Here is a 25741-nt window from a genome sequence, read left to right on the forward strand (position 1 = left end):
TATTGAGGCACATTATATGATGCCTTGGTCCTGCTCCTCTGGATCCTGCTGAAGTTTTATCTTTTCCTAGGCACGGTTTTCAAGTAACTGCTTTTGATTGCTGCTGAAAAGCTGCACTTCTTCTCCATGCCCACTCGGGCCTTTATATTTCAGTTTGGTCATGGGACCCCAAAGTTGGCCCCAATATGTTGAACTGGTGTGTCACCTGCATTTCATTACTTCACTTGTGCTCTAAATGAGACAGACAGACTTCTTCAGCTTCCACTCTTGCTTCATACCTCCAATGGAAAAAGAAGCTCTTATAAAGTATGGCTATACCATCTTGGAAAAATAAAATGCAATTATGAGTCTGTTCACACCATTTAGCGGAGCTGTGTTGTAGAAAAACAGTGGGTTTAGCTCTACAGAGCTGGTCAAGTGGAACCCACGTACAGGCTGTCTTGTAAAACTGTCAGTAGTCCCTGCTGCGGGTGCAGGCATGGGTATACACCCCAGGCAGAAGATTAACATTGACTTCTCTCCCATCCCCAGCTTTTCCCCCTTCTGTGATGCCTGCCCACCCAACTGTCCCTCCTCTCCAAACAGCTGCACTGATAGACTCTGCCTGCCCCTCCTCACCACGGCAAAGGGGAAGAGACAGGCAATCTGTCAGTGACAGCTTGTCTACGTGACAAAGCGGACGGGTACAGCTAGAGTGGAACCATTGCTTACATTGTTCTGTGTGCAATGGGACCAGTGTAGCCAGGTTTCCTATAGATACACCTTCCTGTTCCCCTTCCCTATGGCAATTGTCCCAGCTCCTAACCAGTATCCCTTATGACATCCTTTAAAAAAAAAAAAAATAAAAAAATTTCCTTCTCTTCTGTAGCTCTTTTCCTCCCCTTTCCCCCTCTCTGTCCCTTCCTCTTCCGCCTTCCATGCATCCTCTGAGATGGACAAGGGGCAGCTTTTGTTTCTGCTAGTGCTAAGTGCACATGTGCTGGTTGCTCTGTCTGGGTTGCCTGCTGGCCAGATATGCAGTGAGCTCACACTTCAGCTTTTCTCTACAGGGAGCGTTATTCTGAATCCTTCACCTCTAACTGGTTACTAATTGTCAGGAAAATGGTAGTTATTTAACAATTTTGACACCTCTTTCCATCCGTTACATTTGCTTGAAACTGGGCAGAAGTTACTGGGAGGGACATCTGAAGGATGGTCCTGCTGAAATATGTCACAGTCAAATACACCTTTAGGAAACCTGGCTAAAAAGAATTGATATAATAGAGATGCATCAAATTTTTCCTGGATATCTATTGTACCCAGAACTGTCAAAGTATACATGATTAATATTTACAGCAAATGACTATTGTTCTGAAGTTTCACTGTGGGGGATGCACACATTATTTTTCAGTAGTTATAAATCCTTCAGATGGAACAGCTTTTAAATTCATATCAAAATAGAGCCCACTGAATGGCAAATATCCCTTAGCTGAAATATTTAAAGACACACTTCTGATAAGTTTAGCTTTTGCAGACAAAAGATAAAAAGTCACTAAAAATGTAGCATTCTATCAGAAAATAATATGTGCTGACTGAAATAGTTTCTCTCTTGCCCTTCCTGTGACTGGGCAAATCAGGAGAGAACAAGGAAACAGCTGGTCAAACACAGATGAATCAGAGTGAAAAAGCACACAAACAGAGATTAAAGATTCCAGCTTTGCTACAGAACACCAGGACTGAAATCCCCTTCTTTCAAGTGAGACACAATTAGGAAAGGAAGAAGGTCTCCTGCATGAGACACTTGGAAAACTTACTCCCATCAAAGGCACAGTAATGTAACAAGACATACCGTCTTCACTGGTGTGGGGCTCGGTACTAGCGTCCTGGTCCACTTCCTCTAATGTACCATGTTCGCTGTATGGGCTGTCACTGAAGGGAAACAAAAGGTCGAGCAGAGAGAGAAACCATACATATCAAAAATATGCCACCCCCATGAGATTATTTAAAATTATTCTTATAATGTAATTATTCTTATAATGTTTAAAGTTTTCTGCAACATAATTCTCATGACGTGCTACAATACACAATTACTGAAGAAGCCTACACACCTCTCCTTCAAACATCTTCAGTTATTAAGAAGTTCCCAGAACCTCTGAATCCTTTCATTTATAAAAAACGCGTGTGTCTTGTTAAGAGAGGAAAGGAGCAGGGGGAAGGCATCATACGCTGAAATTTGTTAAGGTGGTTCACAGCCAGAGAGCCAGTTTCCTACCTGGCTGTGTGCTCTGCACAGTACAGCTGGAATTCTGGCTGCATCTGGCTGAACACAAGGGTAGCTTCCTCCACAAAATGTTGTCGGGAACCTCATCATAATTGGCTTTGCTTCATGTTTTTTTTATAGCTGTCACTTTACTATGTGAACCTAAATGCTCTTCTTATTTATCTTTATACTTCTGTTGTGTGCAAAAGTAATTCTGTATCACAGGAGTTATCCAGACAGTCAGCCTAAAGATTTTATTAAGGACATAGAAAGGTGATATTCTGACTTACCAGTAGTCATCTCCAGCCATGCATTTTTCATACACTGGGCCATCAAGTTCTTTAGCATCTGGAAAAATAGCCTCATGATGGATGATGATAGTTTTGATTATCTCATTCACGTGTGCCTGACAAGACACCTGGTCTTGTATGTCTGGAACAGGCATCAGGGTTGGCCCAAAACAAATGGCCAGGTTGTAAGGATCCATCATGTTTTCATCACTGTACTGTGAAAGGCTGTTGTAACAGAAAAATCAAGAAAAACTGACTTTTCCACTGCGACTAACCTTATTCTGAAAACTGGAGAAACTTTATTTTCCATCACAACTTAGAGATTTTTTGTTCTCCTTGACACTTAATCCCACGTAAAGTTACAAAACAAAAAAGGGGATTTTTTTCCATAGGCTATATACATTATAAAGTGAGTTTATAGCACATACATATATATGTATGTATGTATGTGTTCCCACACTGTTGTGTTTAGTGTATGCTGACCTAATGGGCTAATGTAAAATGCATCAACTGCTGCTGCTCCTGTCTCATCAGTGCTTATCCTTGGAGGCCCAAGTGGACTGGATCCAAAGTGGGTATATATACCTACCATTTCTCATCAGACCTTGATGCATCTCTCCCATCAACTGGCTACATAACTTAGGCAGACTGAATTGTCTTCCGGGGGCAACTAAGTTCCTGGACCTTGCAAAGGCTCTTGTGACTTCTGGTTTCTGTTTTTACCATAGGACCTAAAATCCTTGAGCACTTTGGCTTCTGCCCACAAACTCCCACAAGAGTTTCATTTTGGAAGTGTCCAAACAAAAGGCTTTGGTTGTTCTTATTAATCAAGTTTTGCAAGCTCTTCTTTCCTCCAGAAACTGCAACATTACTAGTTTTCAATTTTGCTTTTGAATGAAAAGTTGCTATTTATTCCCTTGTTTAAAAGCATTGACATTTCTCGTGGAAATGCTGGCTTTTGAGTGGTTCTGTGCAGGGCCAGTCAAACAGATCCTGAAGCGCTGGGATGCCCTTTACCTCAGTGTTGTTCTGCACTCTGAAACAGTGTATGAATTATTATGTCTGGTTGTGTTTAAATACAATATCATATTCCCTTTAGAAAGGGAATTTTAGAGAGTATTTTCCATGTACAAACAATACAAACTGAAGAGGTAAACCTTCTAAATGACTCCCCTCATAAGTAGCTTGTAAAATTAATCACGCTTTCCCCTTTCTTATGCCATGATTTATTATCATGTCCTGTGTGTTAATTGGAGACATCTTGTTCTACTGATTTATAAGGTGGTTCAGCCTTTGTATGTGTGCAAGAACGTGTAAAAAAGATTATAACTATCATTGTGAAACATGTGAAGTTCTGCTGGTGGCTGGTAATGCGTGGTGCTCCTCAGGGCTCACACTAGGGCTGATACTGTTCAACACCTTCATGAATGACCTGGACAATGGGATGGAGTGCACACTCAGCCAGCTTACATATGATGCCACACTGGGTTGGGGCAGTAGATATTCTAGAGGTCAGGGTTACCATTTAGAAGGACCTTGACAAGATGGAGGAATGGACGAATGAGGATTTCATCAAGTTCAACAAGGATGAACGTAAAGTCCTGCCCGTGGCATGGAATAATCCCATATATTATCACAGTCTGCGGCTGACCGTTGGATAGCAGCTCCCAAGGAAAAGCATTGGGAAAAGAACTTCTTGGACAAGTAGTTGGACATGATTCAGCAATGCATCCTTCCGCAAAGAAGGCTAGTTGCATATGTGGCTATATTAGGAAGAGCAAAGCCAGCAGGTTAAGGGAATCGATTACTCCTCTTCTACTTGGTGCTTGTGAAGCTGCACATGAGGTACTGTGTCTAGCTTTGAGAGACTGAGAAACTGATGCAAGTCCAGAAGAGGACTACTGAGATGGCTGGGGAGCTGGAGCATATGGGTTATAAACTGGAGACAACTGGGTTTGTTCAGTCTTTAGAAGAGAAGGCTACTGGAGAATCTAGCTGCAGTCTTCTACTATCAAAATTATAAACAAGAGAGAGTCAGACACAGGTGCACAGCAAAGAGATGAGAGGCAACAGACACAAGTCACAGCAACTGATATTCCAACTGGAAGCAGGAAAAAACTTCTTCACTATAAGGGTGACCAAGTGCTGGGACTGACTGCCCAGAGAGCCTGTGGATTCTATGCCCTTTGAGGTTCTTGACTGGACAAAGCCTTGAGCAACTTGATCTAACTTCAGAAGCTTTGAGCAGGAGGCTAGACCTGATGAGGTCTGCCATGAGATCTGATAACTTCATGTGGCCAAGCAGGCATAACTGCATACGTAAAAAGCAGAATTGGATTTGCAGAAAGACAAACTGGGAATGTTTTTCCTGTGGATGCACCAGGAGCAATTTGGAGGCAGTAAGGGATTTAGCCTGCTTTCTGAATTGCATTCCTGTGGAGAACACTGATGTAGCTAACTTGACCATGTAACAAGTACGACCTCATATAGCTCTGGTCAATCTCTATGTCTAAGTAGAAGAGAAGCTGTGAGATAAGCCTTTGAGACATTTACACAGTGTCACTTCTGGAGGATGAATTTATGTTTCAAATGAATGGTTATTTTTATAAAACTTTACATCTCTGCCCCTCTTTTAAATATTGCTTGAAAGTGGTTCAGAAATTACTAGAAGAAAGGAAATGGGAACAGCTGTGAATACGGGCATGCACACATAACCTGGCTGCAAGGACCCTGTTTCTATAGGAACAGACAGGATGGATGAGATGGGGAAGGTCACAGAGACAGAATGAATCAGCAGAGGGCAAATTTAGGAAAAAAAGAGGAAAAAGGCAATATGAAGACAGATACAACAGGAAACAGACAATATGGCAGCAGAAAGAGAAAAGCTAGAATCAGGGCAAAGTGCACAAGAAGCAAAATTTTCAGTGAAAATACTGGGGTCAGCAAAACCAGAGGACTGTGAAGGACTGGAGAGAGAAACACAGTGCAATTGCTCAACCTGTCTTTTATTTTCTCTTTGAGAATGAAGAAGTTTTTCTGGGATGATGAAGACATGAACACCACTTTCCATTTCTCACACAACCCTCCTTCCAGCAGCTGCCTGTGTTTTGCAATGTGAGAACCAAGCTACTTTATATCAAAGCATACACAGGGGATGTATGCTCTCTATACTGGTAGCCCTATTACCAAAAAATAGAAGCAGCAATACAAAGTCTCACCCTGGCAGTGCCTAGCATCAAATAGGTAGCTTGTAGTGCCTGTGCTGCTTGAATATACTGCTTATTTTTCCCACCAGGAGATTAAAATCAGCTTGAGATAAGGAAAAAAAAATTCTACTTTTAAATTATGTAAACTATTTTTAATGTAGTTAGAGTTTGTAGTTGTTATTTTTCTTATCAGCTTATTTTGTTATCAGCTTTAATGCTGTAGCCTGCACTCCCCACTTCAGACAACACTTTAATCTGTCTTATTACAACCTTGCTCAGTTTTGGACAAATGGAATTTTAATTTCAATGAAAACTGGTGTTTTCCTTCTATTTCCATTGCCAATTAGAAGATCATCTTTTGTGTTAAATGGAGCTCAAATGCAAATTCTACACACAGTATGAGTAAACCCAAAGAACTTCAATACCAGCAGAGGAAGGCAGATAAAGGTACAGTACCTCAGAGAATTACAAAGCACTTACTGGTTGAGGAAGGCGAAGAGGTATCTCATCACTATAAGGACCGACCTGGGCAAAGTAAGGAGGAGTTTGCGGATGTGAAGAGCCCTCTCATAGAGATTGTCTATTCCTGCAAACAGAAGAAAATATTTTAAATTCCCTTTCCTATGATGGTCTAAAATACCACTCAGTCAGTTTACTCAATTTACTTTGACTTACCATCACACGTCCCCAGCCAGTATCTTCACATTTTGGCCTATTAGAAAAATAATATCTAGAAGTCCTTCTCCCTCTCATTAAAACCACATAGTTTAAAAGTAACATGTTTAAATATAAGAAATCACAAATCTGCCTAAGTCAAACCCTGGCCATTTGCTGAGCTAGACAGCTCACAAAACCACAATATCAGTACATAAACAACCTGAGGGAGCCAAGAGGAGATGTTTGCCATCAGTTTCAAATACAGATTCATTCTCTTTATTTGAATGTTATGTCAGATATAATATTCCAATCACCAAGCTTCTCTAATCAGTTTTCTTAATCAAATGTCCAGCTATAACTCTCTTAAAGGCAAAGTGGTAGAAAGGCCTTATGTTTTAGGGTGTGTAAGCAACAAACACAAAGATCACATGTAGCAGTCCACCAAAATTCTTCTGAAGAGGGCAAAACAAGGTCAGCTTAATAAAAGCATGTGGCTGCAAGTGGGCTAGTGATGGGATAAAAGCATACATTTTTTTTTCAAAATAAGTAATATCTCAATTTTTTACTCAATGTGTTTTCTGTGTAAATGACACTGTTACAAACAACTTAAAATGCTTTTTATATCAGCCAAGAAACAATGTTGCAATTAACAACATCTAGGGGAAATCTTAGCAGACTACATGAGAAATACTGTCCAGTGGCACTGAAATGGATATTCAAAAATTTGGAACTGAGAAACTGGAGCTGATTCCAATAGCTGAAAAGCCATTTGTACCACAAAATGTGATATTTAAGAGTATACATTTAAAATAATTGCTTACATAAAAACGTGTTAACTGTAAACAGAGCTCCTGGTGTTTATTTGTGCTCTTTGGTATGGCTATTTCTACCAATCAGCATTTATTTGTAGGTGCAAAATGTGTGTTGACATGTTTCCTAGAAGAAAACTGGTGTCTAGCAATTAGTATTTTGGTACCAAGAACTAAGCATAAGCAGAGCATGTCAGCAGCGAGAGTTCTGTTTACCACGCAGAAGTGCTATAGTTCATTAGGAAATGCCAGTGTAGTAAACTGCAGGGGAAAACTTGTTCCTACATCTGCATTTACAGGAGATGCCAACGGCTCAGCACCACTAGCATGCTGGGGAACAGAAGACTCTGGGATGGGGTGACACTCGTCTCCTTGAGAGTTTCTGCAGAAGAACAGCCCACCACCACTTGCATGAAGGAAGTCCATTTGGATGATGGTATCTACTGCAGGAGCAGCAAAGCGAAACTCCTGCAGGAGGTAAAAACCTATTCCCTAGCAGAGCGGCTGAAGGCTGGAGCGGTATCCCTGGTGAGCTGCCGCAGAGCTGGTGAGGAAAAGGACTGCTGACAAGTTGTATAATTTATAACCTAATGAATCACACTGAACCCAATCTCAAGCTGAAAATCAGTTCAAGCCATTACACTTTTCACAAGTGCAGTATGGGACTTGAAATTTATTTTTATGTTTCTGTTAAACGTGGACTGCATGAATCAAGAAGTATTTCTGGTTACTGGTTAAGAACCAGAGTCCATGGCAGGGACATGCTAAGCCTGGATGCTGCTAGCACAGCGAGGATCTGCAGAGCAACCACAGTTCTCCTCTCCCTTTCCAGTGCGCACATCTTGGAGACACCAACGTACATACCCTCACTTCTACGCTGCTGTTCTGCACAGCCCACAGACACCAGTTTTAGCGCTAGGCCCTTCTCCACCTGCCTCAACGAAGCCAATCCCAGTGGAAGGAGCCTGCCCATATCTTCAGTTCCCGTTCTTCCACCAAAAGCAGCTGCTGTTACAGGTAGGGTGCCCTGCGGGTCTCCAGCTCAGCTGAGGTTCCCCCCCGACAAGCCTGCCTGTGAGCCTCTGCACACAGAGTTGTAGGTCTGGGTGGGTTTTAGCCTGCGTGCTTGTGCGCAGGTGGATGTTTTATGGAGAGGGGCTGAGGGAGGAAGGCCCAAAGGTGCTTGGGTTACATCTTTTGACACCCCTGCCCCAGCAGCACTGCGGTGCGGTGCTGTGGCACAGCTCCGTCCCAGCCTTCCCGCCCCGTGTGCTGGATGTGGGGGGCTGGAGGGAAGTTGTGATGCAGCACCGGGACCTGCCTTCTGTGTTACAGCCTTTCCTGGCTAACGCCTTGTGCCGCAGACCTGCCTCTTCCAGCCAGTTCTGGAGACTGGCCCGGGACCAGGTTCAGTCATCGCTGAACTCAAATCAGACCCGAGAAATGCACTGGCCGGGTTCCCAGGCGGGTCCAGTGGCTCCTTCCAGCAGTTCTGTCTAAACTAGTGAGCTAAACCAGGATGGGGCACAGTCTTGAACACCAGCAGGCAGCTACCACACAGTAGTTGTCACGCTCCCCAATGTGCTTGTGGTCTGTGCCAACTACAACTCTTCCAAGCAGTTCCTAGACATGGTTCACAGGACACATGAGCCTGGAACTGGTCCCAGCAGGCAGCACGGACAGAGCAGAGCAGGTACAGAGAGTTTGGCTGTATGGCCGTGTGTTGAGCTATTCCAGCTGCCCTACTGGGAGCATGATCAGTACTAAGTACTAGCAGGTCACCTCTATACTGAAGCAGTTATGAGCTATACATGCTGGAATGAGGTGTGTGTATTTCCAGTACCTTCCTAGTAACCCAGTCCCAGTTTCCATGAAAGCCCCTTTATTGAAAATCCAAACCACTGCCAAGTAGTAAATTCATGTGCTTTCCACGTTATTTCAAAAGGGTTGGTTTTCTTTCTCAGCACTGATTTGGTTTAAAGGAGATGGGTAATAATGTTATGTATTTGTGTGCTGCTTTTAAATGAGGAGCCAAATTTCATAGTTGCTTGTGTGTGTGCACTGCGTGAGTGTTTGGGTATGTAGGAAAGAAGGAATGAATACAGAGTGATCTTTCTGCATCCAGCAGAAAGAATTTGCAGGTCTGCTGCTTCCCACGCAGAGGGAAGAGAAAGCATTGCTTTGCCTCCACTGGCTTCCCTGAAGAGAGCCTCGGGGCAGAACAGCCATCCAAGCTACAAGGCGGTTGCTGCAAGGAACCACTGGCAATCCCAACACTGCAGAAACCTGGCTGTGTCTCCCCTCTCACAGCACTTCTGTTGGAGGCCCTCTTTTCATTACTCTGATTTTCAAGAACTGTAATTAGCCCTACCTCAGCACCGGGTGAGGTATTACCCATTTCTCAGCTAAGAAAACTGAAGTGCTGATATTACATGACTTGTCCTAATAATGCAATTAGCTGCCAAGCAGAAATAGAAATCAGGGGATTTGAAAACTGGTTCATTACTCTAATGATATGATGAGACTCACATTCCCAAACACTAGCAACAGGACAAGCCTCTGGCAAGGCCAAGCACACTGAGAACTAACGTGGTTTTTCTGACTGTGGAGCAAGGGAGGGAAGGGAGATCTGTGTGAAGGACACATGAATATCAACCACAAATCAAGACTACCATCAGGTAAATACCACAAATAGAAATGGTTATTATTTTCTAGTTCCCAGTTCTCAGAGCAGAGTAAAACTTTTGGAGCTCTGGTCCGACACACCTGCCTTCCAGACCCGTCTCAGCCACAGGGGTCAAACCCACAAGCAGGAGAGTTTCCTGCCAGCCAGACGAGAAGGAGTTTGGCATGGGAACACTGTTCTCCTCTCGAACTGGAGCTGCAGTGCAGCCCAGAGCACAGGAGACATTTGTGGGGGGAAACAAGAGAAGGGGAAGAGGCCAGCTTCTGGGGCTTCATGACTATAGCACTCTGCAGAAGAGCCGGGCACCTGTGCCCAGAACTATTAATGTATTTTTATCAGACAATAATGGAGCAAAGCACCCAAATAATATAAGGAGCTTGGTTTTCTGTGTATCCATAAAATTATCTAGGCATCTAAGCATCAGAGGTGTTTGGGATCTAAGGAGCCTCCACCAGCTACTACAAAAAATGAAAAACAGAGAGCTTGGAGGACTCTTCAGAGGTCATTTAAGTCTACATTCTCACCCTTTGACTTCACCTCAATCACCTCTGAAAGATGTCTGTCCAACCTGTTCATAATGAGGCAGATCACAACCTCCGGAAGAAAATCTGTTAAGGTGCAATCTTGCATTGCTCTTGGAAAAGATTTATCTATTCATCTCCCATGGACTTCCTCTGCAAACACTCCTTGTCCTTGAACTGGATGAATGAATCCAGATGAGACTAATGTCATTGCATAAATGAAAGAATTACTTATCGGCTAGCTGCCTCTTCGTCAGCCACAGGCTAAGGACCAGTTCTCGATAGCATGAGATAGGCATAAATCCTAGCTACTCATAAATCCTAGCTACTCAAGCCTTAAAAGGTGTCATCTTCAGCCTCCAAGAACACTGGAACCCGTTCTGGAGGGGCGGCGTCACCTTTGCTTACTGTGGAGACATACAGAATCAATGAATGTCCACTTTTCTCTTCCACAAAAAATAACACATTTTAACCCCCTGGTGACTCACGATGAGGTTTTTGCAAAGGCAGACTCTAAAGTAAAACAGATCAAAAGAGAACAATGTGCCTCAGAAGAGTAAAGGAAACCTGAGAGGGGAGAAAACACAATTACTAACACAAGCCCCCAAATACAAATAAAATAAAACTAAATTATAAATGAAGACAAATGAAGAAGGGATACATTCATCCTAAATAACATTAAGAAAATGTAAATTGAAGTTTAATTAAGCAATAATCTTGAAGTAGTGGAGCATGTAAAAGGCAATAAATATTCAAATATATAAATGCAGCGCTTTGGTGATGGAGAACAAAAGACTTCTGCAAGAGAGCAATTGGTGGTGGTTCTGAAATATTCTGGGCCAACTGGACAGCTACATGCCTTTATCACTCTGGTTTAGTTAAAAATGCTACAAAAGCACTGTACTTTTCCTGGTCTTGGTTCTACACATGGCCTCTCCTGCACTGGTGATGAGACATCGTTATCCAGCGAGGAGAAGATTCAGCCTGGGAGCAGTCAGAGCTCAGAAACATGAGTTCTGGGTTGTGTATGTTCTACCACCCTCTGTTAACAGACAGCAGCCATGGGCCAATCTCAGTAGCAACAAAAGAATTGCAAACTTTTGGCAAGGGGAAGATATTATTGATCAGAACATGTGGAAAGAGAAGCCTGGTGTCACCAATGAATGAATTGTGCTACACTAACAGCAAGTGCTGGGCAAGCTAAGCATATTTCAAGGGCAAGAGCAACACTAAAGAGGAAGAAGAAAGCAAACAACGGTAATGTAAGGTTATCTCTCTCCTTTAGGACCACTGTTTTGAAGGATAAAATTCAATGTGGTATCTCTATGTGGGGGTCACTCGCTACTTCCATGGGGTGTAGTGCCTACTAGTAACAGCGTGAATGCCTAATACATATTTTATACACCCGCTGAACGTCAAACGGGACTGAGTTACACTTGCAGATGTAATTTTTATGGTCAATTTGCAGCTGACAAGTAATCTACATGAATATGTGTTAGTGCTGAAGTTAACAATTTGTGCCTGTTTCTACTTTAGTAGATGAGTCCAATCCAACTCAAAGATATGTATATATTAACTGAGCAATGCTACTTACAAGTGTTTCAGATCTATTTAAGAAGGCATTACACGAGGACAAACACAATGGTGTCCACTGTCACTTAGGGAAGGAAACAGTTGTCATTTTGTGAAAATTTTTCAGGAACAGTTGACAATTCAGAATATAGTTTTTTTACTTTTTAAGTAATGGGCAATAGTCTGGAAAAGCAATAAAATAATTTCCTTTCATAACATTTATGCCTTTAGGTAAATGGGCACTGCTGGCAGCAAGGGATTGAAATGATGAAAATCAGAAGGAAAAAAACCGTAAGTTTTCATCCATCCTGGCATCTCAGTATATCAAATTTAAGGCAAGGGAGATGAAACCGTGAGGAATTATAATGACCTGAGCAGAAGATAAGCAGTCTGGGTAGCAGAGATGTGTTGGCTGCTGCATTGCACAGCTATGTACGCAAAAGTGAACTGGAATTCACATGTATAAGAACTCATACCAGGAGAGGAACTGCAGTCTCCTGGCAGTGAAGGTGAATTATGACCAGCCCTAAGCACAGCTTCAGTACCCTCTGCCTCCATCTAACTCCTGTCACAAATATTTTGCTTGCATTTGGCCCAACCTGTTTTTACAAAGGGGCAGAAGTGTAGTGCAACTCTCTTCCCTCCCCCCTGCCTTATTTTACCCTCTGGATTGTGGAGTGCTGCTGGGAGCAATAGTAGCCACTCTTTTCGCTGAGAATGCAGACTTATGGCCCATAATCAGATGGATTCTTTACGTTCTGTCCTACCTTTCATGCTTGTCCTGGAGAAGTCATGATTTGGCCCAAATTTTATTTAATACAGTTCATAAGCCTAAACAGAATAACGTTGTTCTCATGAGTCTAATTAATATAAATTGCCCTAAAAGTCACAGTCATTTTGCACTGTTTCCACTGTATTTGCAAAAGGGAAAGCATTAAATCACAATGCTTTATTTCATTTGGAAATATATGCATAAATGCAAAGGAATTCCTCAGTGGTTGTGCTGAGGAAAGGTTCATTTTGCAGCTGTAACCTCAATTATGCTTGACATCCATAACTAAGTACTTCAGTTTCAAGGGGTTTTTCACTGGCAACATTACATTTCCATATAAAATGTGTGACATTCTGCCCTTTTACAGTTTTATGTGAATGTTAACTTTATGAATTTGCTTTCTCCCTCCCCCCTTTTATAACAATTTCTGCCAACGATTAAAAAAAACACACTGACATTTATCTTGAAAAACTATTTGAAAAGAACTTAATGTTTATTCCTTTCCTCACTGTTTATCAGACAGTGAATGCAATATGAATCAGAGTATTTAAACCCTCTTAATTAAAAATGTGAAAGCTTTCTGGACTTTACGTATCAATTGTGATCTAAAGAAGTTACAGTTCTCACAGAGGAAAGGAGGTCTGGCCCTGCTCCCATTAACATGAAGACCAACATAATATGTGAGGCCACATGAGCACAGAAAAATAAACTAATGCAACTATGACAGGTTCAAAGTCTGAAGTGGGAGAAAAATCTTGCCTAGACTGCCTTCATTTTTGCAAGATATACAAAGTGTTAAGGTTAAAAGATAGCAATGGAAAGGGTCTTTGAGACTGACAGTTTTTGATAGTATGTGCCACATAGGTGCTATTTAAACTAAACCGTGACAGGTAGTATATTCTGAAATGCTTGGTGGGTTTTGTTATTTTTTTTAATATAAAAAAGCATCTTATTTCCTGGAAGTGGTGGACCACTTAACAAAACGCATAGACTAGGTACGCAGCTGTAAAAACACTCCACCTCAGGCTTCTCAGATAATCAGAAGATGCAGACACACAGCCCACTGTATGCAGCGTGCGGTTCTGGGGCTGGCTGTGGGTGCAAGGCACAAGAGTTGTTTCTTTCTCTCCTCACACCACATTCAAACCCCTCACTGTGACAACAAAGTAAACTCGCCCCAATGTGCTCCAAGAGAAAACCCCTTTTGTCCTGCCATGTTCCAAACTCACCTCTCTTCCCTCCACTGAAGGAAGGCATTGATATGCCATTTGTCATTACACATCATTTTGGCAAGCTGTCATAGAGATGATAATCCAGATTTATGACAGCCTCAGAGAACAGCCAGTCTAAACCAGGATCAGGTGGCAACACCTCTTTCCCAATAACTGTCCCATTTTAAAATGTGGCTGTGAAAAGCAGTGACTTTGTTCCAGGCTATTGGTTGTTACTGATTTCAGCTGTGCTGGATGATACTATTATTTAAAAAAAAGATTGTGAACTCTTTCACAAGAAAATAATCTGCTGCCTACCTTGAACATGCAATAGTTCTCTTGCAAACATCCTCTAAGGAAACCAAGGCCTAATGCTAGGGATCTAGTATTCATTGCCATTTTTCTTGAAGTACTTAATAACAAAAGACCATTTTGGGATAACTGAACTGGATCCCTCTCAGACAGTGATGCTTGAGAGGTTGGTGAATCTCTCCTGCCTGCGCAGGTGCCATGTACGCATACTCAGTCCACTGAACTTCTACCCCTCTTTCCAAATACTCCATCCTGTCTTCAGAAGCTTCAATGGTGAACGGAAACTCTTTTAAATCATCCAGGTTCCTCTTCTTGGAACACATTTAAAAGGTTGTTTTGGGAAAATATTTTTGCATCTCCTAAGCACTCACCTGTATAATCTCTGTAAGCAGAATACTCACTCTTGGTATTTTACAATTCTATTTAAAGCTCTTCAACACCGCAGAGTGCAATACTATCTCCACATGTAAGAACCGCCATTTATATTTTCCTTAATGCTTAGTCAAAATAGTAAAGTCATAATGAGATCCAATGGGCAGAATCTGACAGCAGAAATTTTGAAAAGGAAATCTGGTACAAATGTTTAACTATGAAAGTGATTAATCATTTGAACAGCTTATCCAAGAATGTGGTAGATTTTCTGTCAACTAAAGCCATTAAATCAATAAATTTTTCCAGCAGACATACTTTAATTCATCCAGAAGTTATGGAAATCAGTGCAGGATTATTAGGTAAAGTTCCGTCATCCCTGTCATGCAGAAAATCACTCAGTCAAAACGATCCCTTTTTAGATTTCAATTTCTATGACTTGCAGACATTTTCTGGGCTGTGGCACCGCAGTTAGCTAAAGCTGAACTCAGGCAGAACCAAGATTATGCTTCCTAAAGAGACAGTGTCCCCTTCAGCATCAGGGATCAGACTGTTAAACTGCAGTTTTGAGGTCCTTCAGGACTCCTCAATACCACTGAGTCTGTAAATAGCACCAGCTGCAGAAAATCTCGCAAAAACTGAAACACAAATTATTGCACATAGACCTGATCACAGTGATCCATGTATTTGTAACCTCCAGGCTGAATTACTGCAATCCTCCCTGCGTGGGAAGGAGACCACACACGCTGGGTTCCCCCAGACGGGAGCAGAAAAGCCCATCTGATGGCCAGCCCAGGCCACTGTGCACACATCGATCTGTGGTCCTACGGCTGGGCTGAGACCCCTTTGCCAAATAACACAGTTTGGAGAGAGCCTGCCCGAATTAATATCCCAAAGGACTGGCCCTCGTTACCTGTGAAACTGCCTCTTTCTCCATTCGGCTGAAGCAGGCAAGTTATAAAGGAAAGGTTGAAAGGAGGAAATTCTTCCACAAAGCTAGCACCTCTGACCACTTCTAATGGTCCCCCAGGGAACAGTAAGACTACTGATGATTGGCTTGGCTTCACCTCTCCTCAACATCTGCAGGGATCTGTGAACTGGAAGAGGTTTTGTGCATGCCAGAGCAATTCACTCATCCACTGAGAACTTCCTAAATTACTACAACCTCTCCGTGTCCAGCTACAGACGCCACAAGTGCACAGACCCATGCAATGCTCCTCCAAGGCATCTCATTACAGCTTGTGTGTTGGAAGTCAGACTGGGCTGTTCCGCAGGCAACACTCAGCGTCTCCCCTCCGTTCCCATACCGAAAGGTTTTCCTGCCAGTTGGGTCCAGGTTTTAACCTGAGCACAATAAAGGTCCAGAACCACACAACATCGAGCAGTTAGTTACTTATTCACCAGTGCCAAATCCAAGCTGTGGGGCATGAAAACCTTTGTGGAAAGTAACATACTCTGTTTGCACAGTCATGACTTCATCCCCTTCTGCCTGCCCCAGTGCACGGAGGAAAATAATAATAATGCGTTTAAATTTAACTATGTCTTGTATACCAAAAGATATTCTTCCTGTCCTATTAAACAAAGAGTTGTACTGTACATTAATCCCACTGGAAAAAGGGAACAACCACAGCTGTGAGTATGACTAATAACTGACCCAGACTGTTACAGATGGCAAACAAATTGTCTCAGAAAAATCTGTGAAGTTAGCTCTTTTTTTCAGGCTGCTACTGTATATATGAAAGTAAAATTCTACTGAGAAAGAAACAGAGATTTCTACTTACTGATACAAGAAATAAGATCATTAAATCTTTCCTTAGGAAAGACAGGGTTTTCCAGCCCTCGGAAATAGAGCTTCAGTACTCCAGCAACTGAGTTAATGTCATGGTTACTTTGGTCATCTGCCAAAGGATTTTCACCTTAAAAAGTAAAAAAAGTGAATGAAACACACATGAAGAAGCATTCTTGCATGCAACATTTTTAGAAGTGAGTGGGTTTTTTTTGTTGTTTTTAGTGTGTGGGAGGTGGCAATGCAAGCATTCAAGTAAGATAATAAACACTGATTTAGAAATCCCAGGCTAAAACCAGCGGCCTAAATAAAGCTTCCTTTAAATTACGTAACATAGTGATCTCTGAGGTCCTGAACTTCCAACTAGGTATTTATGGACATGTTGTGATTTACAGTTAGGAAAATACAAAAGCCAAATGTTCTTAATTGAATAGGGTTTCTCAGACTATTCTTTGGGAGCTTACATAAAGCAAATTGAGTTAGATAACTCTTTGAATTGGAGTTCGGTCTTCATTCTGAAAAAAACAAAACATTCAGGAATATGTGCAACCATTTTGTGAAAACACTGTATAGGAACTGAAACCCTAACTGAAACCTCAGCCATGACTGAACTACGTGTCATTTTAAAGACTTAACATGAAACACTTCAAAATGTATGTATCTTCCAGAATAACACTACCTAGGAGAAGCAGTTAACAATAAGGCAGATTTAAAAGCTGGAGAATAGGAGGATGTGGCTTTACTTAGCATGTAAAAACAGCTGCTTCATGTATCTTGTCAAAGACGAGATCAGGTTTAACAAGATACATAACTAATCCTAGGGAGAAAAATGCTGTGCATATTTTTTCATGCTTTTAGTCACAAGACTTATTGCTGCAAGGGTTTTCTCATTAGCAGATGATCTGCAAAAGGTTTTTCTGGAAATTAAAAAAACAGCTTCTAAGACCCAAGGAAAGAGAATGTAAGATTTAAAAAAAATGGCAACTAGTATTGTGTTAACACAATTAGGGGATTGCTGGATCCTCGCTCCCCTAGTAGAGCAATCTTAGGCTGGGTGTTGCAAGCCCCTCATGTTTAAAAAGCTGTTTTCACTTCCTGGTATCTTTCCCATAATTCCTCCTCAGGGGCTGAAGTTTCCTTTGGGCATGAAAACAGTGGTTGAAAATGGAACGACCCTTTCACAGCCCGTATTCTCACTGATCGTGATGCCACTTTGGCAGAGGGACCAGAAAGTTGAGCACTCGTATTCCAGAAGATCAATTAACAGGGTTCTCAAATTGTGTTAAGTAGACTCTTGAATCTAATTAAAAACCATAATCTTTCCTTTCTGATGATCTTTAAAATAAAATATAGACAAGCTATTATTTGCAGTTTATAATTAACAAAAGACTAAAGTTTACCATGGATTCAAGAGTCATATGCCTCATCTAAACAAAATGAAAAACAGGCTCAACCTCCTAGGACATAACAGAGGAAAAACATGTACGTGTCATCATTATACTTCATCTTCAAGCATATGACAGTGCAAAGTTTTAGGTGCAGTACACAAAGTGCATACAAACTGCTTAAACAGCCAAGAAAGTAATTAGAATTTAGAAGATTTTTAAATGTCAGATATTAAGGTGCTCAAATAAATGAAAATGCAATTACCTCTCTCAAATGAATTTTTAATATCATTGACTTCCACCTGGGAACCAGACACTCTGAAAATTCCCTGATGCTGAAGACCTGCAGCAAAGATGGGAGACAGTGGTGAGAAATGAATCTAGCTTTTAAAATACTTTTAATCTCTATTTTAAAAACAAAGCTGTGATGGTAAATGCATTATGAAAAAGATATGCGAAAAAGTGCAATAATGAAATTACATAGTATGTTTCAGAGCTTACCATATAAATTGATAAATCTGATACAGCTTTCCACTATGAGAGGAATGACTTGTCCTGAATCCTGGAAAAACAAGAGCAGAAAGAGTGAACTGCAGATTGGAAAGAGGAAACCTCCCTGCTCTGGAATGAATGTGAAAATGCATTTTCTTGGTCAATCCAGATGGACATACAGTGCTGGCAAAAAAACACATAAGAAAAAATATAATTTCTAACAGAGTTCTCTTCCCATTTAGGGAGGGAGGGAAAGGAACAGGTGAAGAGAAAGGATTACAATTCTTCATTAAAATAATTAAATCTGGAAATTCAGAGACTTCATTCTCTACCTCTGCCACTGTATCTGGCTAACACTGTATGTGACATCTAAGCTCATGCATGTGTTTTAGATTTTTGAAGCAAAATGAGTTAAAGCAGTGAATTTGCCTTTTAAAAAGTTTATTATTAAGAATAATAATTCATGATGAAGATGATCCCTCTGCATCCATTTAACTTACCTTTCTTTTCCTGGTGGAGAAAATCCTACATGGACCTAATTACACAGGACCTAATTCCTCGAGATGCTTTTTCTTTTGGTAAAAACGTTGATCACAAACAGTTGACAAGGCACTTTCTGGACCTGCTGGACTACCAGAAATGTTCTTGGAGAAGAATGCCATTGCATGGGGTACCAGGTGTCCCCCTCTGACCTGAGAGCACTCCTACGTGTTCTGCTGATTTGCGTGTCCTCACATAGGGCAGATGATGGCCCGGCGTGTTGTTTCAGGCTGCTCTAACTAGCTGGTAATACACCGGGTGGTGAACGGCAGCCACTTTGAGCTGAGCATGCGGCGCAGCCACCTCTTCTGTGGGCAGAAAGGTACTGGGAAAGGGAGGTCACAGCCTGCACCTCCCCGCCTGCAGCTGGCAGAGCTCAGGAATCGAAGCTCCTGGTCTCAGCCGTGATACAGCAGCCGGTCTATAGCTACATCTTCAGTTAAGTACAGGTGTTTTAATAAAGGAGAAAAAAATGCTTGTGATGGGATCGGGAGAAGATGACTATACACTAACTTTCAGTGAGTTATTTGTCTTTTTCTTTTAAACTGCTGATTTTCCAAAAGAACCGTCACAGTCCTTTGTCTGTGTGTTTTGGCATTTAAAAAATGGATGTTTTAGCCCAAGCACATTAATGACTACAAGTTGTCAAATATCTATTAAAGACATGAATCATATGATTTAAAATTATTTAGAAAAGTTGGTGCTTATGCTGGAAAAATTACTGTTTCATAAATAATAGGTACCTTTGAAATTCTTGTCTTGGAAGCGGTAATTTTTTTTCCCAAATGAATTTCAAATATGTAAGCTCTCAGAGAATTGACTAATTCATTTGAAAGTTTGATACAAAACCAGTCTGTATTACGACACCATGAATTCAAAAGCACCCTGTAACTCAGAATACACATTTCCTCTTACAAACTAGTCCTTCATTTTCATGCTAAGTTACACTAATGGGAAGTTTATGAATTAAGCCCAAGTAGAAGAAAAGCCAACTACTAAAAAAAGTTTGAAAAATAACACACAGTGAAGCAATGAAACAATGCACTTCCTGAGATGACCTAACACCTGATCTTCTGTGTACTCCATGTTGTTTTAGTAGGGCTTACAAAAGACTGTACTGCTAATTATGCTATTTAAATTGTGGCTTGTTTGTCTTTTAATTTAAAACCTAGCAAAGACTGGCTAGCCAAGAACCAGTAATGTCTGGATGAGCATTTTCTGTTTGAGTCGTGTTCATGATTCAGTAACAGCTGAATAAAAAAAAACCCCCATGGAACAGGTCAGTTGCTAAACCCAGGAATACTGTCATCTTCGCCAACACTGAGCAGCCTGGCTCTCCAAAAAAGCAGAGTATTAGAAAACATGCACAACATGCACCCGTAACTCCTGTTAGTACACTGGTTCATGCAAAGAATGTAAAGCTTTGGGAAAGATAGTGTTTGCAGTAAGAAATTACAAAAAAATAAATTACTTTCATACCTGGTTTTGGAGAATCTGTTCAGAACCATGCACAACTTTGTAGTTAAGTAAGTCCATGAAATAATCTAAACTAACAGCTTTGGATTTTGGATCTAATGACAGGAAAATAATTTGAAGTAACAATTTGTGTTGGTGAAATGTCAAGAACAGTAACCCTACTGCTGTTGTGAATTTAATCTGATGTGTGTAGTCAGTGAATGTATGTTTGGGACTAATTACTACTTCTTATGATGCAAAAATGTAACAAAAAGCAATTTGGTGTGATACTGTATTTCACTAGCTGTAATCCTTTTGTGCCTGTCAAAATGACTCATCCCTATCAAGAATGACATGGTCTTTGGGCAGGGATGCTTTCCTAGGTTAGCTCCCACACTGGCAAATCTGTTATAAGGCTACCAGCTTTCTTTTCCTCCTTCCTTTTGAAAGACTATGTAGGGCTCTCCATTTGCAAGTAAGCCCTGTCACCCACACTGCCATGCAGCATAACCCTCTTCTCTGTGAGGGAAAATGACGGGGTACCATTTCTCCTGATGTGCTCTGTGCTTCTCTAATCCAGGGGCTTTTTGTTGTGGGAGTTTCTGCTTCTTTGCTTACTTTCATCCTTGAGCAAGAAACCGTTCACGATATTAATCTCTTGCATCATGTGATGATTTCCTGAAAGTCTTTGCACCTCACAGCACTGCCTGCATAATAATAACAGTTTTCTCTATAGTTGTACTGAGGGTGGCTGAAAGCTTGATTCAAAGACAGCTAAACTGGTACGGTGCCACTGAGCACAGAATTTGTTCTGCAAAATATCTGCCGCTAGCTACGTTGCACGGGAAGAAAAAAAATAATCCCTGTAACGTTCAAACCTGATTCACAGAGCTTGCAGTCAGGAATTTAATTCACTGCATTTATAAATGTATTGTTACATATTTTTTGAAGATTTCTTTCACTTAGCTCTGTCAGCTAGTGTCCAGAGGCACTAATTGACTGTGATGGGCAGGTGCTTGTTAATGAATAAGGAAATATCCACCATTTAAGACTACAATCACTCCAGAGTTGTGCTCTGGTTCAGTTTTGCCTGCTGTACTTGTACACTCATTTCTTAATGCAAACTTCTCCCTCCAGGTCTTTGAAAGAACTAATTTTGAGCCAGGCATGAATGCAACCCGAGAGCGAGGCAGAGGTGGTTCTCTTGTTACCAGAACTATACCTGATGTCTCGTGTGAGAGTTCCTTCGGCCTCGGCTAGAAGCATTATTAGAAATAAAAGTATGAGAAAGAAGAAGATAGTAAATACAGCAAAGATACAAGATCCAGAATAGCGGTGATCACAATTTCACACAATATAATAAATTCCTAAAGTCATAGGAAATCAAAGCTGGATATCAAACCCAGGGCAATACTGCTTCTCCACAGACTTTGAATACTGAATGTAATGAAAACGGCAAGCAGGAAATTGTGCTAAGTCCTGGGATGCACCACTACATCCTATCTTCTACATGATGCTAAGTTTCCTAATAAAACCAGGCTGCCGATACTTGATTAACTTGATTAATCCCTACTTGATTAACGAAATCGTAGGGAGGCTACTGTGAGAAATCAATCCCTCTCTTTCCCTCTGACTTCAGGAAGTATTATATTGATCAACTGGGAAAGAAAAGAGCCCCAGGACAGACTTAAACATAATGATCTGCCTCAGCTCACGTGAGGTGGTGACCATTATAGTAAGAAGTGTTGAGATCAGCCACTGGGGTGGCTGGTGCCAGTACCTTGATGAATGACTCCAAATCACCATTAAACAACTTAGCACTATACTGTGATCGGGGTCTGGGCTTCCTGTGTTTCTGGGGCTTAGGGGGAAGATTTGGAGGCCTAAGGGAAGGGAATATGATTACTGAGCAAGGTAGAATTAAGTCACACAATAAAATAAAATGTCTGTAAGCTCATGGCAAAACAACAGAACATTGTAAAGGGAGAAATAAAAACATTTACCAAATAAAGACTTTCCATCAAATTTAAGTGTAACAGTGATTGAAGAGTGGAGAACTCCCCCATTAAAAACACATTGCTTATGGATAAATATTGACATTCTTTATGAATCGCTGCTTTGCGGTTTTACCATATACATTTATTCCAAACACTGCACAATCGGAATGGCCTTTTTTGTTGCGGTCATGCATGAAATGTGCAGCAACCACTGGAATTCATCCTGCCAGCCATGGCAGAACACAGGCCACCCGAAGCACCTCTTATCAAGCAGAAAAGTTCCTTCATGCTGGAGAAGCTTCAAATGCAAATTAAAGCTGCTCAGCACACTCCTAAGATGCTTCAAAACCAAACCATCTGCATTTTCAACTAGAGCCAGGAAGGTTACACAGCTTTAGCCTTCCACACCCAACCATCAACATCTTCGCACAAGAAAAGAAATAGCTTGCAAATTAGCTAAAGGAATTAAAAGAATATCATCAACTTGAAACAAATAATCAAAAGCAGCAAAATGCAAAAAAAGAAAAGGAAGAACACACAAAACTTTGGTCTGCAAAATGTTTACCTAGTGTGTTACACACATGATGACTACAACTGAAAGAGATTATAGGAAATAAATGTTGTTCTCTAGGTCACAATTTATTTTGTGAATGTCAGGGCACGCTACATGCCAACAGCTTCCCTAGTTCCCCTGCACCAGCAGTCCAATGTTTCTACAGGTTTTTCAGGAATTAGTAAAAAATGAAATGTTTTGAGGGGAACAGTGAGGAACAATAATGCATAGAATATTAAGTGGTGGGACTTTGGTCTGTTTGGGTACTACCTGCTATTTTAAACTCATCTTTAAAGATATCCTCTTCCCTTCTACAATTTAACTTTGACCTTGAAGAACATTTCCATTTGTATGTCTTACAGTCTGGAAACTTAACTGAACCTTAGGGCAACAGGCAGGTCCCAGCCGGAGCTGGGGAACTGGTGCTGCAGAACGGACGGGCAGGTCCTGCTCGCTCAGAGTTTCTTTCTCTAAGTGACCAGCTGCGAGAAAATAGGAGGTAAGATGGCTTCAAGCTGCTCCCCCACTTTACTAAGGTAAAATTATTGTCCAAATCTGTCACCTTCTTTCAGCTGCTTACACAGCAGGGAATTTAGGATGATGTGAGCCTGATGAGTCACCTGCTTTGGAGTCAAGAAAGAACATTTTTCTCATTAGACATAAGCTTGCTGACTTCCATGCACTCCTGGTAGCATCTGGGGGCAGAGTTAAAGGCACAGGTCTCAGAATTAGTGTCAGCAGTTGGGAAGAACACCCTGACTTGATACTGCTTTTCAATGGGGGTTGGGTAAGGAAAGAAGGTGAATTAAGTCTAACTTTAGAGAGCTAAAATGGACCATGGAGTGGTGGGAGAAAGGCTGGTCTGAAGTCTGTAGAGAAGTCCCCAGGACTACAGGGGCCAGGCAGAAGATATTATATAAAACCAAGTGGTCCAGCAAAGGCAGAGCCAGAGCCGGATCCAAACTTCTTAGCTGGGAGGGCAAGACTTTTTTTTTTTTTTTTTTTTAAAATTCAAAGATGAGGGGTGGTGGCAAGGCCATTCCTGTCCAGGAAGCAAAAAGGAGAAAGAGAAGGCATTGAGCAAGGATGTATTGCATGGAAAGGGAAGGGAATAGTGAGACCAGCAAAGCTGGGCTGTATGTTCCGGCTGTCACCAGGATGGGAAGTGGCCCGTTGCAGTGATAGACACAACTGGCAGCTGCAAATTCAGAGTTGCCATTGCCGCCCACAGCCGGATACCCTGGGGTCTGCAGCGCTGCCTGTGTTTATGTCTGGAGGCAGCATTGCAGGTGTAGCATTACACAACTGAGTAGGTATGTGCTGCACAAAACAGGGAGATCTAACACTATATCCCTTCTCTTCTGTGAATATATAGACCCATTTGAGTACCAAACGCATGGATGGTGAGGGAGGCAGGTATTCCTGTCCACAGCGAGGTTACCAAAGATGCAGCCTATCCCCTAAATTCAGCTCTGTATCAGGTGCTACGTACATAACTTATATACTCTCTCTCTCTCCACTCTCTCTCTATAGTATATAAAGTATATACTCTGTGTATATAACTGTGTATCCTGACCAAGTGAATTACAAACCATGAGAGGTGAGGTGTCTCTAGCAACTGAAAAAAAATTATTTTCTAGCACCAAAAAGCCCCCCGCAGTATCCAGATTTGATGTCTGATGCACAAATATTTTTAAGGATCTCCCAGCTTGTCCCACCCTTGACACTGGCCTAAGCAGCTCACAAGAATGAGGAAGATGACAGTCTGGTCCTTTACCCATCAGCATGCGGAAACAGAAATGCTGAATATTAACACACACAGGGCCTGTACACAATTTATGTAACAACAGCTACAACAATGTTATATAACCTTACAAACTTATTCTAAAATTTGTAATTTCTAAGATTTTATTACATTTGTAACTCTAAATCAAGTAAAATAAAAATATCTTACCTTGTTGTCATGTATTCAGCCCTGTGACCTAGAAAAGTTCAATAAACAGGAAACAATCATTTGTAGGTTCTAGGTAGATTTTTTTGTATCTAAATTATGCTTGGCAAATTACTTTTAACCCTAACTTTCATGTTACCAGCAAAAGACATACAATTCTACAACAAACAGGGCAGTGCAGTTATCTACCATCTCCACAATTACATTTAAAATACAAACACAACCCATGTTATGGAACAACTTTTAAGAAGCCTGCCCACAGATTAAAGATACTGTAAATAATTTGCAGTAAAACTCCAAACAATGTCTATTTTTCGTGCTCATGTGTTTTAGTGGCTAAATCAGTATAGAAATAGAGCTGTGCCTAGATTAGATTCCATCTCCCCTTGTGCCTTGTGCCTAAACCTGTTCAGTGCTGAAAATGCAGAGCTCTAGACACCAATGGCTTGCTATTGAAAGACTCCTTGCTCTCTTTTGTCTGTGTTTTGCAGGAAATAAATACAATGCTACCACTGGGAAACACCACAGAGAACTGCAGAGAATTGTAAAGAGGCAAATACCATATTCCGGTAACCTTTGCAGAACAACAGACCAGTAAGTTAGGCACGTGCATCGTGTCAACTCATGATAATGAAAAGCAAAATAATGAAACAGTAGGAAGGTCATGGTATGATAAGTTCCAATCAGCCTAGTTTTCCCAAAGGAAAATTGTGCCTTATTAATTTATTACAATTCTTTGAACATGTCAGTAAAATACTGTATAAAGGAGAATCAGTTGAATTAATTTACTTAGACTTTGAAAGGCCCCTGATAAGTTTCTTCACAAGAGGCAACTAAAGCAACTAAACAGCCATGGATTGAGTGGCAAAATATTCTCATTGATCAAAAACTAATGAAGAAAAGGGAAACTGAGTGGAATTAAATGATCGTTTTTCATC

General features: G+C 41.2%; 1 protein-coding gene across 2 annotated transcripts in view; it reads right to left on the reverse strand.

The window, feature by feature from the left end:
- Positions 1–25741, reverse strand: part of SRGAP1 (SLIT-ROBO Rho GTPase activating protein 1) — a 156797-nt gene that overhangs the window by 11860 nt on the left and 119196 nt on the right. Inside the window, exons 11-18 of one of the 2 annotated variants that reach the window (XM_030002838.1) lie at positions 24807–24834; positions 22083–22185; positions 18317–18377; positions 18081–18158; positions 16426–16560; positions 6216–6321; positions 2530–2754; positions 1829–1908 (exon numbers count right to left, since the gene is read on the reverse strand). In XM_030002838.1, coding sequence (XP_029858698.1) covers positions 1829–1908; positions 2530–2754; positions 6216–6321; positions 16426–16560; positions 18081–18158; positions 18317–18377; positions 22083–22185; positions 24807–24834 — 816 coding nt within the window. Of the gene's footprint in view, positions 1–1828; positions 1909–2529; positions 2755–6215; positions 6322–16425; positions 16561–18080; positions 18159–18316; positions 18378–21524; positions 21559–22082; positions 22186–24806; positions 24835–25741 lie in introns of both variants that reach the window. The other variant, XM_030002839.1, reaches the window with a different exon arrangement.

This window comes from Aquila chrysaetos, chromosome 26 (genome assembly GCF_900496995.4).
Source record: "Aquila chrysaetos chrysaetos chromosome 26, bAquChr1.4, whole genome shotgun sequence".
Taxonomy (NCBI): domain Eukaryota; kingdom Metazoa; phylum Chordata; class Aves; order Accipitriformes; family Accipitridae; genus Aquila; species Aquila chrysaetos.